This window comes from Pteropus medius, unplaced genomic scaffold, assembly GCF_902729225.1.
Source record: "Pteropus medius unplaced genomic scaffold, Ma_sr-lr_union100, whole genome shotgun sequence".
Taxonomy (NCBI): domain Eukaryota; kingdom Metazoa; phylum Chordata; class Mammalia; order Chiroptera; family Pteropodidae; genus Pteropus; species Pteropus medius.
Window position 1 is genome coordinate 7,914,887 of NW_024344437.1, and position 14,739 is coordinate 7,929,625.

The 14,739-nt window shown below is 46.2% G+C and overlaps 2 protein-coding genes across 8 annotated transcripts in view; one reads left to right on the top strand and one right to left on the bottom strand.

The window, feature by feature from the left end:
- Positions 1-9,431, top strand: part of CPAP (centrosome assembly and centriole elongation protein) — a 39,457-nt gene extending 30,026 nt beyond the window's left edge. For 4 of the 7 annotated variants that reach the window (XM_039873071.1, XM_039873070.1, XM_039873068.1 and 1 more), the window contains exons 12-17: positions 5,482-5,546; positions 5,800-5,916; positions 7,205-7,345; positions 7,422-7,506; positions 7,589-7,709; positions 9,090-9,431. In XM_039873071.1, the coding sequence (XP_039729005.1) occupies positions 5,482-5,546; positions 5,800-5,916; positions 7,205-7,345; positions 7,422-7,506; positions 7,589-7,709; positions 9,090-9,282 (722 nt within the window). In that variant the 3' untranslated portion in view covers positions 9,283-9,431. Of the gene's footprint in view, positions 1-691; positions 834-5,481; positions 5,547-5,799; positions 5,917-7,204; positions 7,346-7,421; positions 7,507-7,588; positions 7,710-9,089 lie in introns of those variants that run through there. The other 3 variants (XM_039873073.1, XM_039873072.1, XR_005654976.1) reach the window with 3 other exon arrangements.
- A 1,402-nt stretch (positions 9,432-10,833) lies between these two features.
- RNF17 (ring finger protein 17) overlaps positions 10,834-14,739 on the bottom strand; it is a 77,254-nt gene continuing 73,348 nt past the window's right edge. The window contains exons 33-36 of the mRNA XM_039873074.1: positions 13,976-14,111; positions 12,673-12,862; positions 11,382-11,481; positions 10,834-10,954 (exon numbers count right to left, since the gene is read on the bottom strand). Coding sequence (XP_039729008.1) covers positions 11,383-11,481; positions 12,673-12,862; positions 13,976-14,111 — 425 coding nt within the window. The 3' untranslated portion in view covers positions 10,834-10,954; position 11,382. The remainder of the gene's footprint in view (positions 10,955-11,381; positions 11,482-12,672; positions 12,863-13,975; positions 14,112-14,739) is intronic.

A 14,739-nucleotide genomic window follows, 5' to 3' on the forward strand; every position in this document is an offset into this window, starting at 1 on the left:
AGATTCCATTATTTTTTACGGTGAGTAGTATTCCATGGTGTATGTACCACATCTTCACCCAGTCATCCATTGATGGGCACTCAGGTTGCTTCCATGTCTGTGTGGCCGTGAATAACGAACGCTTCAGTGAACATGGGGGAGCGCAGATTTCTTCTAGAGGCTGTTTCATTTCCTTTGGGTGTATTCCGAGAAGTGGGATTAAGGTCATTCCATTATTAAGCTCCGTGGTGTTTTCCGTAGCGGTTGCACCAATTTACAATCCCGCCAGCAGTGCATGAGGGCTCCCTTTTCTCTGTCTCCTTGCCGGTACTTGTTACCGCTCACCTTTTTGATGATGGCCATTCAGACGGGTGCGAGGGGACATCTCACTGTGAGTGCGATATGCATCTCCCTGAGGATTAGTGATGTTGAGCATCCTTTCGTGTACCTCTTGGCCATCTGGATGTCTTTTCTGGCAAAATGTTGATCCAGTTCCTCTGCTCATTTTTTAATTGGATTTTTTTTTGTTGTTTTGGGCTGTATGAGTTCTTTATATATTTGGATGGGTATTAACCTCTTGTCTGATACTGGCTCACAGGACTTCTCTCTCATTCTGCAGGCTGCCTTTTCATCTTGTTGGTGCTTTTGGTGTCATAGCCAAAAAATCATTGAGGCCCACGTTAATGAGCTTCTTGCCTATGTTTTCTTTTAGAAATTTTAATGGCATCAGGTGTTAAGTCTGATCCGTTTCATGTCGATTTTTGTGCATGGTGTGTTCTCCACGTATTTACCCAGTTTTCCTAGCCCCGTTGGTAGAAGACTCTTTTCTCCGCTGGGTGTTGGTGGCTTCTTTGGTGAGTATCAGTTGACTGTACACGTGGGGATTGATTTCTGGGCTCTCTGTTCAGTTCTGTAGGTCTGCGTGTCTTCTTTATGCCAGCTCCGTGCTATTTGGATCATTGTAGCTTTGTGGTATAGTTTGAAGTCAGGATTGTGATGACTCTGGCTTTATTCTTTCTCAGGATTGCTTTAGCAATTAAGAGTCTTGTGGTTCTGTACAGAGTTTAGAATTGTTTCTCCTATTTCCATTGGAATTTTATAGGGGTTGCGCTGAACCTATAGATGGCTTTGTGTAGTATGGACGTTTTAACTATTAATTTTTGATTCATGAACGTGAGGTCTTTCCATTTGTTTGTGCCTCTTTGATTTATTTCAGCACAGTCTTATAGTTTTTGTAATATAGATCTTCTGTTTATTCCCTTGGCTAAATTTATTTCTGGGTAGTTTTGATTTTGGATGGTATTGTGAATGGGATACTTTTCTTAATTTTTAAAATGTTCGTTTTTTTAGTGTATAGAAGTGCAACTGATGTCCCTATGTTGATTTTATATCCTGCAACTTTACTTAATCCATTGATTAGTTCCAACAGTTTTTTGATTGAGTTTTTGGGATTTTCTATATAGAAAATAACATTACCTGCCAATAATGACAATTTTACTTCATCCTTCCCAGTTCGGTCACCTTTTCTTTGTCTTGCCTAGTTGCTGTTGCTAGGATTTCCAGTACTATGTTGAATAGAAGTGATGAGAGCGGGCATCCTTGTCTTGTTCCTGATCTTAGAGGGAAAACTTCAGTTTTTCACCATTGAGTGTAATGTTAGGTATGGGTTTGTCCTATACGGCCTTTATTATGTTGAGCTCCATACATTCCTTCTATACTCAGTCTTTTTTTTTTTTTATCATGAAAGGGTGTTGTGTTTTATCAAATGCTTTTTCTGCATCTGTTGGGATGATCATGTGATTTTCTTTCATTCTGTTAATGTACTATGTTTATCAATTTGTGTATGTTGAGCCATCCTTGTATCTCAAAGGTAGGTCCCACTCGGTCATGGTGTGTGATCCTTTTAATGTGTTCTTGAGTTTGGTTTGCTAATGATTCGTTGAGATTTTTTGCACCTGTGCTCATCAGGGATGCCAAGCTTGTTTTCTTTTCTCGAAGTGGCCTTATTTGGCTTTGGTGTCAGGGCAATGCTGGTCTTGCTGAATGAGTTTGGAATTGTTCCTCCTCTTCAATTTTTTGTTAGAGTTTGAGGAGGATTGGCATGAATTCGTCAAGTGTTTTAAAGGGTTTGCCAGTGAAGCTGTCCAGTTCTGGATTCTCTGTATTGGGAGGTGTTTGATTATCGATTCAATCTTTTAACTCCTTATCGGTATGGTCAGATTTTCTGTTTCCTCCTGGTTCAGTCTTGGCAGGTTATGTGTTTATAGGAATGTATCCATTTTTTCCCAGGTTATCTAGTCTGTTGCCATGTAATTAATTGTTCATAGTAGTCACTTTTGATCTCGTTTGTGTTGTGTCCGTTGTACTGTCTCTTCTTTCAATTTTATATATTTGAGTCTTTCTGTAGCTAGTTTGTCAGTTTTATCTTTTAAGAAAACCAGCTTAGTTTTGTTGATTGTATCGTTTTTCTGGTCTCTGTCAATTTGTTTCCAGTCTTCTCTTTATTATTTCCTCTGTTCTGCTAAATCTGAGCTTAATTTGTTCTTCTTCTAGTTCTGTGAGGTATAAAGTTAGTTTTGAGATCTTTCTAATTTTTTAGTATGTATACACATCTTTACAAAATTCCCTCTTACGCCTACTGTCGCAGCATCCCATAGGTGTTGGTATGGTGTATTCACATTTTCCTTTCTTTCGAGATTTTAAAAAATGTCCCTTTTGAGTTCTCTGACCCAGTGGTTTTTCAGAAGTGTGTTGTTTACCTCCCACATACGTGTAGATTTCCCAGCTTTCCTCTTCTTGCTGATTACTAATTCCATACCATTGTGGTCAGAAAAAATGGGATGTCTTCATCTTTTAAAATTTGCTGAGACTTGTCTTGTGTCTGTCATCTGGTCTGTCCTGGAGAGTGTTCCATGTGCACTTGACTGGGATGTGTGTTCTGCTGCTGGTGGGTGGGATGTCCTGTTGTCTGTTAAGTTCATTTGGTTAAAGTCTGATTCGGTTCCACTGTTTGCTTGTTGGTTTTCTGTCTGGGCGATCTGCCCATCACAGAGCGGGCACTGAAGTCCCCCACTACTATGGCAGTTTCCTCCCATCCATGGTTTTGCTTTCCATGTTTTTTTAAATCCATTTAACCATTCTGTGCCTTTCGATTGGCGAATCCAGTCCATTTGCATTAGATGATTGTTGATATGTAAGGACTCACTACTGCCATCTTATTGATTGCTTTCTGGTTGTTTTGTATTTCCACTGTTTCTCTTTTCCCTCCGTTTTTGCCTGCCTTTGTAAATTGGAGGTTTGGTGGTATGCTCCGTTTCCCTTTTTTAAATGTATCAGATCTATAGATTTGTGCTTGTTACCATGAGGCTGACATACGACAGGTAAAACAGCCCATTTTGTTAGCAGCTTAGCTTCCTTCACCTCTAAAGGCTCCCCCTTTACTCCTCCCTTTTTGTTTGTGACATCCCAGTTTACCTATTATGCTATTTTTAACACATTTCAGTAGCTCTAGTCATTTTTAATGCTTTTTCTTTAGCTTTTATAAGTAAGTGTTTAATACTCTGTTCTTTGTAGAGTTTCTGTACCTGATGTAAATTTTCAGTTTTTCCAGTGTGCCACGCTCTGCATGTTTTCATGTTGTCCATTAGCGTGTCTGTTTCAGCTGGAAGCCCTCCTCTGCACTCCGTGCAAGACCGGTCCAGGGGTGAAGGACTCACGTAGCCTTGTTTCTCCATTTCTCAACAGTGTCAGAGTACTCCTGGCTGGCGTCTCTCCCTTTCAGCACTTTGAATATGTCGTCTTGCCCTCCCTTGGCCTTAGAGATCTGCCGAGAAGCTGCTGTTGGCCAGAGGGGCCCTTGTAGGTTTCTTCTTCCCCTCTGGCTGCCTCTGAGAGTCTTCATCATTGATTTTGGACAGTTTCATTATGCTGTGTCCTGGGGGTGGTCTTTCTGCATTGAGAGAGTAGGTGTTCTTTTAGCTGTGGACTTGTGTGTCCAGGTCCTTCCCTGGGTTGGGGAAGTCATCAGCTCTTACTTTTTAAAACAACTTTAATTTCTCTGAGAAGCAGCCTGCCCTCTCTGCCCGTTCTTCTGGTGTACCCATTCTTCGCACACTGCCTGTGTGGATGACACAGCCGATAGTGTCGCTGGCTTTTAACCCTTTTTAAATCTTAGTTTCCTCTCTTCTAACTGTATTATTTCTGTACGGTCGACCCTTGAACAGTGTCGAAGTTGGGATGCCGACCACCCACCGTGGACCAAATCCACGGTTGACCCTTGGGCCAGTGGGATTGAGCAGCGCGGCCCTAGCTCCGCCTTGGTTGGCTGACAACCCTGGCAAGTCCTTTAGCCTCTCTCAGCCTGATTTTCTTGCCTACACAATGGGGATGTTAGTCTTTCCTGTGGAAGGCGGGTGTGAGATCTAGAGCTCAGGTTGTGTGTGTGTGTGTGTGTGTGTGTGCGTGCAGCCGTCGGGTGGAGGGCGTGGTTTTCTCTTCATCAGATCAGAACCGGAGCTGCCTGGGACCCCTAGAACTGCCTGCTGTCCTGTCCCCTCTGGCCAGACCCTCCGTGTGCTCCTGGATTCCTTTGCTTTTGCCCTCGCCCCCATTCCCGTCAACCCCGAAAGCAGCCCTCTGCTGTGGGTGGTCATCTTCTGAACCAATTCAGCAGGTAGAACGCAGGACACTGCTAACGCTTGGCAGTTTGGGACCTGTGCCCAGTGACTTGACAGTGCAGTGGATCATCCGTCTCCATGGATGCCACACGAGCCTTTCTGTGTGCCTCCCAGTCTCCTGACTGGGCTCTCTGCCTCTTAATCTTCCCTAGTCTGTTCTCCCCGTATCAGACAGCAGCCACTCGAGTTTTTAACATGTGAGTCAGATCCTGACACTTGCTTTAAACACTTCAAATTTGCAAGTGTTTATGTGATCTTTTGGTGTATAGGAAGAAAATATTAGAACTTCTGTATTGTAAAAATTCGCCTCAATTTGGTGGTGGTGGTGGCGTGTGTGCACGCTTATTTTATATTGTGTCACCAATACAGCACATGACTGGTGTGTTGATCATGATCAAAAAACTTTAGACCGTAGCCATTAGGTCCAGATTGTAATTAAATCCCAATTAAGGCTTTAAGGCAGACTCTGTATGTGTTCTTGGACACCCAGACCTGGTCTCTGGGGACGGTCCCCACAGCACCTAAGGGTCTGCCTTGTGAGGCTAGTTGAACACCGGGGTTCTCCTCCTGCCGGTGAACGCTCAGAAACAGGTCCTATCTTTTTCTTTCTTGGTCACTCAGGACTCAAGTACCTGAATAAATGTCTGAAGTTACGTGATGAACTCCTACAAACTAGGAAAGGGAATTATTAAGACTTCCTTAATGGCCAGAGATCAGCAGTTCACAAAGGGATATGAACTAAGGAAATGTTCGACTATAATATTAAGTAAATTTTAAACTTTCAATTGAATAGCAAAGCTAACTCTGACAATTACATTTCTGACAGGCAATCCATCTCAAAGACCCAAGTCTGTGCCGCCTCGTGATTTATGCAGTTCGGACAAGAGACAAGTAAACCTCTCTGTATTTTTTATTTTCAAACATAGATTACTTCGGCTTGAAATTGACCAGATACCTGACTTAAGTTCTTAAACCATTTATTTATAAAGGAGGGTTTTTACTTAGCATCGAAATTGTGTTACATATAACACTGAACAGTAGTCATAGAATCCTGTAATAGTAGAATCTGGATTTTGAAAATGAGGGTAGGTTTTAGCTGCTTGAAATATCCTTTAGGACAGCTGAGAGCCTCTTGTCCTTACAGCCAGCCTCACCCAGGGAGCCTCCTGAACCAGTGGGCTTGCCAGACCCTGAATATAAAGAGGATGAAAAAGAAGAAAAAGAAGAGATTCAGGGAGAAATCAGTCATCCTGACGGAAAGGTTAGAATTAAAATAATACTATAAAGACTGAACATGGGTTAAAACAGAGTCGAAACTCCTGATTCTAACATAACCAATCTTTAAGGCCGTCGGTGGCTTCTGAATGGTGCGCCTGGGTGTGGCCAGGCCTGCCTCCCCAGACTCCTAGGAGTGCCCCACACACAGCCCAAGGCCCTGGTCATGCCACGTGGGTACTTTGTAAAAGCCGCAGGGTGAGGCCAGCCAGCCTGCGGGGTTTCCTTCTTGTGCCCAGGGAGCGGGATGAGGAGGGAAGGGGTGTAAACAGCTGTGTACCGGGGAGGTGACGAGGACATCTTTCCTCAGGTTTGTTGAAAACTTACTTTGCCAAATACCCTAATCGGATCCATTTTAATTGAAATAAGGCCAGAGTTCCCTGCTAGTGATGAGGACAGCTTTTCTTTTTTAGAATTCCAGTTAATGGAATGAGAATGAGAAAATTAGGGAATCAGCAGATTGTGACCTCTGATGAAGTCACAGATCCAGGCAGGAGTCACCAGTGATTCGTGAAGCCACAGGTGGAGGATCGAGGGTGTCAGGCGGAACTGACATGGTCTGCTGGAGGCCAGGAAGATGCCGCACACTGTGCTGCAGAGCACGTGGCCATATGCAGCTCACAGCAGCACCTAGAAGTATTCCCGTCAGAATAATTCAGCTGGAAGTTAGTGGAACCTGGATCTGACTCTTGGTCTCTTAGAAAATGCAGGGGCTGTGAGAACGTGCTAAAGGGACCAGGGTGGGGAAGCTGTGAGCCCATCCAGAAAGCGGGAAGCTATGCTCAGTGACCCAGTTCCTTCAACAAGCAATAGGCATTAAAAACAGAACAGGAGATGACTTAAAAATTGAGATTTAAGAGGCACAGTATCCAAGTGTTATGTGTGGACCTTGTTTTGATCCTGCCTCAGATGAACTTTGAATGTGAGGGAAATATGGATGGGTATGATGTGATGGTGGTAATGGCTTGATAGCTTAGTGAAAAGCCTTTTATTACAGATCTCCGCTGACGTTGTTTACAGGTGAGGGACGCCTGCCGCTTGCTTTATAAAAAAAAGTCCACCGAAAAGTTTGTTTTGGAGTGAAAGGAATGGTGATGTGTTGACACTTGAAGTTGATTATCATAGGTTTATTAACTTCTCTCCTTTCGAGAGAGTGTTTGTTTAACTCTTCACTATGAAAAATTTCAAAGTAGGCAATTAGGAAGAGAATTAGGGCTATCTGTCACATGGTCTCAGGAGGAAACCTTACGTAGCAATGACCTTGTTTTTTGCAGGTAGAAAAGGTTTATGAGAGTGGGTGCCGTGTTATATTGTTTCCAAATGGAACTCGCAAGGAAGTGAGTGCAGATGGGAAGACTGTCACAGTGACCTTCTTCAATGGCGACGTGAAGCAGGTGCTGCCAGACGAGAGAGTGGTAGGTTTCCTCGGGGCCGGTTCTGTCGTGGTGCAGACACCTCCAAGGGAAAGGCAGTGACTTTGTGTCTTCACAGATCTACTACTACGCGGCCGCCCAGACCACCCACACGACGTTCCCAGGAGGACTGGAGGTCCTGCATTTCTCAAGCGGACAGATAGGTAGACATTTGCTCTGCCCCCTCTTTATGACATTCTTCCTTCCCTTTAAAAATATGATACTTATAGTCACCTTTTTAAACAGAAAAACACTTCCCAGACGGGAGAAAAGAAATCACATTTCCGGACCGGACCGTGAAGCGCGTGTTTGCCGATGGGCAGGAGGAGAGCGCCTTCCCTGATGGCACGGTCGTCCGCATCCAGCGGTGAGGCGCCTGCTCCATCCCGTCCATGTCGCTCAGCCCCTATTACCACTTGAGCTTTTAAATCTTAAAATAGCTAAGTTGTGCAAAACTTCAGTGAGTTTAGAAGTGAGCAAAGACACTTGCAGAGTGGGTGAGACGTGTTTTTGGCAGTTTGGAATCAGAACTAGCTTGAGATAAACAGACTGTAATATGTAGTTAGTCTGTAGCGTTGAGACTTACAGGGAGGCCACACAGCAGGCAAGATAGGCGGGTGGCAAGTGTTTGCTTAGAAACTGGAAAATAATGAGACACACGGAAGGAAAAGCTGCCCTGTCGGTTTTTAAGAGTAACCTAGCAATGGCAGAGGTCAGACTCGCTCCTTCCTGCTTCTGCTTTCATTTTCTTGGTCTCCCTGTCCCAGCCTGAGAAGCACCTCACCCGCCTACCCCCCCGCCCCCATTCTTTAAGAGCAGCGCCCTCTCTTTATCCTCTGTCACATTTCTAGAAATTACCTCTTTACATGACTTTTTCAGTCTACAACAGTGAGCATCTTACGTCACCTTTTTAATTAAAACTGCTGGAGGGTGGGTCAGATTGGTGTCCTATTTTAGTTTTCACTGTGCTCTCCTAGAGTGTGAAAGTGAAGCACCATTAACCGGAATACAACTAAGACATCATAGATACATTTAACTCACTGGAATTTCATGATATAAATTTGTCCCCATCCCCAAAAGTAAAAACTCGAGTTCAAATAATGCAGGAAATTCTCACGGTCACAACAGCGCTTTTCCCTTCACACCTGGAACTGTTTGGTGCTTATTACAGCTTTCTGCAATAAAAAGTAGAGAAAATAACACGAACAACTCTGCTCATCTCTCCATCTTCAGGTCCTAACTCATGGCCAGTCTTTTTCTGTCTCTGCTCATGTCCCCATGTGGGATGCTCAGTGTGACGGTCCTGACATGCAGGCAGGCAGCTTGGCGCGGTTTCCGGTTCCTGCTCCACAGCAGGCGTCAGGTGTGACTATGCCCCTTCTCCGGCCTGACGCGGAGCGAGCACTCAGGTGTTTTTAACTTAATGAACAGAATAAGGGTCAAAGCTGAAAGCTGTATTTTAATACAGCACCCATTTTTCTTTTTAGTAGAACACATGTAAACCTGAGCATTTTGTGGTGAAAGCATAAATTTATTTTTAAAAAGCTTTTTATGGGTACATGTAAGTGCTGATCTGATCACTGAAACAATCTGAGCAGAAAACACCGGAAAGAATTTGCAAAGAAGGTGTGCACAGAGAGGGACCGAGGGAGGCTCGAGAAGAGTAACTGCCCAAATCAAAGGCTACTTTTAAATAGTCTTCCTGTTATTTCGTGTTTTTAAAGAAATTATTTTTTAAAATTTACAGAGATGGTAACAAAATCATAGAGTTCAGTAATGGCCAGAGAGAAGTCCATACGGCCCAGTTCAAGAGGCGGGAGTACCCGGATGGCACTGTTAAGACTGTGTATGCAAACGGCCACCAGGAAACAAAGTACACGTCTGGCCGGATGCGCGTCAAGGACAAGGATGGCAACGTGCTGCTGGACACGAACGTGTAGGACCCCAGTGTGTGATCATGGAGCAACACTAACTTGATTTTCTTGTTAAAAATGTACACTTCTTGTGGATTCTGTGGTTTAATTTATATTTACTGTGTGTGTGTGTGTGTGTGTGTGTGTGTGAATGGCAAAGATTACACTTGGATTATAAAATAAAATTTATAGCTTTTTAGAATCTTTGAAATGCTTTCAGTTTGAATACACTCACTCTTGTCTTTCTGCAGTTGAAAGCATTCCTTTGTTATAAACTGTAAAACTTTAAAGATGGTAAGTGGCACCTGCACTGGCCAGAGAGCCTCATAGAGCGAGTGTGAGGAGCTCTGTGTCACGCAGGCTCCCCAGGGACGTTGCCCATAGCAGGCGCATGGAGGGTCTGCTCGAGGAGGGTGGCTTACCAGTCAGAGCGGTGCCGAAGGCAAAGCGCTGAGCCACTAGAGGTTCCTCAGGTGGGAAGTTAGTGGACGAAGACGAGTCAGGCCGTACAGGAAGAGTCCCTGCTACGAGTACAGGTGAACTCGCAGATAGGGCGAGGGTGACGTAACAGGAGAAGTGCCCAGGAAGCAGCTGGCCAGACTGTGAGACGGCTGTTGACGGAAGCAAGATGCCCTTGGACGAAGGGCAAATCACTTCTCTGGATTTAATAACTGAATAGGAAAAAAATTTATAACTTTCCAAAGAAAATAATGAGTTATATAGTATCACTTGGGGGGAGGAGAGGAATTTTTAAAGGAGTCAAAGCATAAACCTTAAAAGGTTGGTAAATGAGAAGTTTCTGTTTGTCCAAAGATGCAATAAATGAGCCACAGACCAAGAGACACCCGACAGGGTTAGCGCCCAGGATGAATGACAACTCGACAGAAAAATGGACGAAGGATGGGAACAAGCAGCACACGAGTGACAAAGTACTAAGCAGTGACTGATGGCACATCAAAATGATAAGGTGCCTCCTCAGACTAGTGTCACATACTGCAAATGATGGTCTGGCCACAGCACATGCTGGCAGAGGGCTCTGACTACTGGCGCTGGAGTGAACTGCTGAAGCCACCTCTGGAAAGGACCTCGCACCACTCAGCACGTGTCCCAGGATCACCCCTCCCCCCGCCCCCACAAGGGCTCCTACAGAACGACACAGACTGAGGAGGATGTGGTGCCACCTGGACACCTAGCACCAGAAAGGACGTGTGCACAGGTAGGTACAGCTGTGAAAGTCAGTAAAACAGCTATGCATTCCAGTACGGGTCAGCAGTAGAAATTAATAGAAAAAAGGTAATTATGATACTGCACATTTCTGAACACAGAGCAGCACTGCTTCTTGCTTATGGCTGCAGACACAGATGTCGTGCTCACCTCTGCGGGGGAAATGGCCAAGGCAGGGACCACAGGTGCCTACGGCCATGCCAATGTCTCTCAAGGTGAGTGTACATTAGTCACAAAATGAACTAAGACGGTTATTTTTTATGGGTCTAAATATTTCATTTCAAAATTACAGTAAAACATTTGAAAGCAAATATTTATTAACTGTTTTTCAAACAATCTCTAATAGTTCAACATGTAAGGGGGAAAAAAAAAAGGACCAGCATTACTGCAGAACAAAGTCAGGGAAAACGAGCCTGAACTGGTCCAGTGCAACAGAAAACGTTCTGGGCTGCAGCAGATGTCCCACGCAGCGCACCTGAGAACAAAGTGCATGTCACTCTAGACCTCTGCCTGACATCAGTGTTCAAATCTAGCTGCTTAGTCGCTTGTCACTGAGGCGACTGGGCAGTTACTAGGACACTGACATTCAAACAGCAGGGCAGGCATTCCGGACTGAAGTGAGCCAGCGCCCACGTCCCACTGCTGGCCTCAGCCCTGTAAGTGCCCAGCGCCATGAAGCCACAGAGCCATCCCCGCCTCCTCCCATGTATGGACCCTCTTCCATACTGGTACGTGGTGGGTGACAGGGCTTGTGAAGAAGAAACCGGGAGATTCTTGTTGTGCTTTTTGTCATTCCCCTGGGAAGTGAAGGGAGCCGCAAGTGCTGCTCCGGGCCCTCCAGCAACAGCAGCTGTTGATCCCAGGCCCTGTGCTGACCACAGCCATGAGCAAGCCATACCTACCTCAATCGTCGCGGTCTGCAAGCCCCCTCTGCACCAGCGCCATGTGGACTGGGTACTCTTCGTCTTCGTATAATGTCACTGTTTGTTCTGGCGCCTGAGCCTGAGATTGAGAACAGTTGTCAAGAGAACAATGTTTTTGCTGCCTTTTCCCTTCTCTGGCAAGAGGAAAAGGACATTCTCCAAGTTTGTAATTTATACTCTGCTTTCAAAAGGTGTGTGATGGCTTACGATGTTAACTCCTCTCTGAAGATTTCCTGGGCTCGGCCACGGGCTTCCACACTGTCCCCGTTAAGACTCGTTTACCTCACAGCCACAGCATCCTGCCCTCGCGCAGGAACAGCCCACGTTGTAAGCGCACCTGAAGGCCGGTGGACGACCTGTGGCTCCCTGCCAGCCCTGTCTGTGCCTTCACAGGCCTAAGAGAAGCCCCGTGTCTCTGTGCACACGGGCTAGTAACAGCCACCGACAGCCACACAGCAGGAATGCCCCAATCCCGGTCCCAGGTTGGGGCAGACCGGGCTGAAACAGCTGTGGCGAGCAGGAGGCTGAACTGCAAAACTCCCCATGTGCACGAGACAGATGCTGCCGCCATCCCTCTCCAGCCCACTGCCATTCAGAAGGCAGACGGGGCGGCTTCCTGCACCTCATGATACTTATCAGAAATACACTTTTTTTGGCAAAATTTTTCCATTTTAAAACACTGCAGTACTTAAAACGGGAGCAAGCTGGAGTCCGCCTGCGGGCCCTCCCTGACATTCCGGCCTCTAACGAGAGTGTATTTACTCTAATGCTGTCTGGAGGGTGGTGTCTGACACGGGTCCGACTGCACGGGATGACTCCAAGTCAGCACGGTGGTGACGGTGGTGCATTCGAGCTGCCTACGGCTGGCCACAGTCCCCATCTGGCCCTTCCTGCTTGTCCTCCAGGGTGCAGCTCAGCGACACTCCCAGCCCCAGGTCTCCCTGACTGGCTGGCAGCACCGAGGGCCTGGCTTCCAAGGGGACAGCATCCCGGCTGCCCCAGTCCCCCACCCAGGACTGCGGACCGCGCCCCCAGCTCCTGGTTTACATGACTGTCCCCACTGACCTGTGCGTTCTTTGATTATAGGACATTCATCTTGATCAGTTTTGTCTTAGTCATGACAACATTGTTAAATATTAACTAAGACATTTTAGCAAATCTTAGAATTAATCGTACAGTGCTGACAGCTTCACGTACTTCAGTTAAAGCACCTTAGCATCTACAAGTGCACAGACAGAAAGCGCTTTGGCAAGTGAAGGCAGATGCTCACCACGGCAGAAGCGTAGAGCTGTTTTCCCTGAAGACAGTCTATCATGGCCCACAGCGCCTCCATGCTCCATTCTGGGCAGTAGGGGATCCTCGTCTTTGAGGAATCTCTCGTGGGAGGCTTGAACCCCGCCAACATGACCTTTATGGCCCGGGCTGGGTACTGCATAAGGTGAAGAGGAATTTGACGCAGTCTGTCACGAGAGAAATTCTTAAAATGTTCAGAATGTCACAATTAAAATTCTCTAATAGTTAAAACTATACAACACAGGGAAAAAGTTTATGACATTGATCTGTTCAATTTCTTAGATATGACACCAAAAGCATAGTCAACAAGAAAAAGTGATTACATCCAGTTAAAGACGGCAAAGGACACAACAGAGTAGTGAGAAGGCAACTGCAGGATGAGAAAACAGACGTTTCTCCGAAGAAGACTCCTAAGCGGCCAACAAGCACATGACGGGATGCTCAGCGTCACTGATTGCGAGGGGAATCCCGACTGACCTGCAGTGGAGTCCCACCTCACACCACCTGTCAGGACGGCCACCGTCGCACAGAAGGCAGCAGGTGCTGGTGAGGGGACAGAGAGAAGCCGCGACCCACGGACACTGGGTGGGAACGTACGAGGGCCTGGCTGCCACGGAACAGTTTGGTGGTTCTTCCAAATATGAGATTAGAATGCGCACGTGACCCAGCAACCCCACTTCGGAGTGCACAGCAGAGGAACCGGAAGCGGGACTCCCACAGCCACGTGCAGGGCAGCATGGTTCACAATCGCCGCCTGACGGAAACCACCCAAGTGTCCGCCAACACGTGAATAAACAAAATGTACAGCCACATCGGCGTGTCATCATCCACAAACGTAATGAGATTTGGATACCTGCAACAATGGGACGAGCCCTGAGAACATTATGCTAAGTAAAATAAGCCAGACACGAAAGGGCAAACCTTGTATGACTGTGCTTCCGTGAGGAAGAACAAAGGCGCGGGAGGAAGGGGAATGGAATGCTACTGCTTAATGGCGAACAGTTTGTTTGAGATGTGTGAAAAAGTCCTGCAAATGGACGGTGGCGATGGCAGCACGATACCACGACTGTACTAATGCCAGCCGACTGCACACTTAAAAATGGCTAAAATGGCATGTTTTATGTTGATGTACATTCTACCACAATAAAAAAAAACTTAGATTAAACAAATTTCCAATTTATGAGTAGCTGTAAAATATTTTAAGAGTAAGAATCTTTCCAATTGTCAAAAACAAACAAAAACTGATAACCCTAATTCGAGAAAGTTGAGTGTGTTTGAACCTGTTCACTGTCAGCTTCTCAGTCGACCCATAGTCCACAAACTGCACCAGGACAGCCAGCGGGTCAAACTCCTTAATGGACACGATCTTCGCTCTGTACCACAAGCCGTCGTCATACTCCGCAAGGCAAGGCATTTCTGGAAAGAGAAAAAGGGAAAAGCACATTGCCTTTTATTTTCTTAATTTTCACAGAAATACAGTAAAGCACAAAGACAACGTGATTACATCTGTCCATTGTCCAGAATTAAACACTGGACAGCCAGCCACGAGCTGGCCTGTGCCCTGCTATGCCGCCTGTACTGGCCTGAGGGAGGCAGCCCCCCAAGCTCGGCCCAGCCCTGCTGTTCCCAGGCCTCGGTCACTCCTGGCCCTACAGCCAGACTCCGCGAATCTCTTCTCATCGGAGCCGTCATCTTCTGCAGACGACGATAAAACAGTTCCTGCCACCCCTGCTTTCAAGTCTGTGCTCCTCCCACCCCTTCTAAAACCACCAGGATGAAAAAATCCAATTACACTGCTCTCATTTAAAATCCTTCAGTGGCCTCTCAGCCACCTGCAGCACAAGTCCTCAGAAGTGCAATTGCCAGGATTCTTCAGTACTCCCCGCCAACCCCGCCACCTGTAGTCCACATGCTACCTAAACACAGCTACTTCAGCATGTGGCTGTCCCCGTACGTAGGGTGTCCCCCCATGTCCCTGTCATGATAAACACCACCTCTTCCGGCAAACAGCTCCAGCGTGACTGTTAAAGCCGGGCTTCCCTGT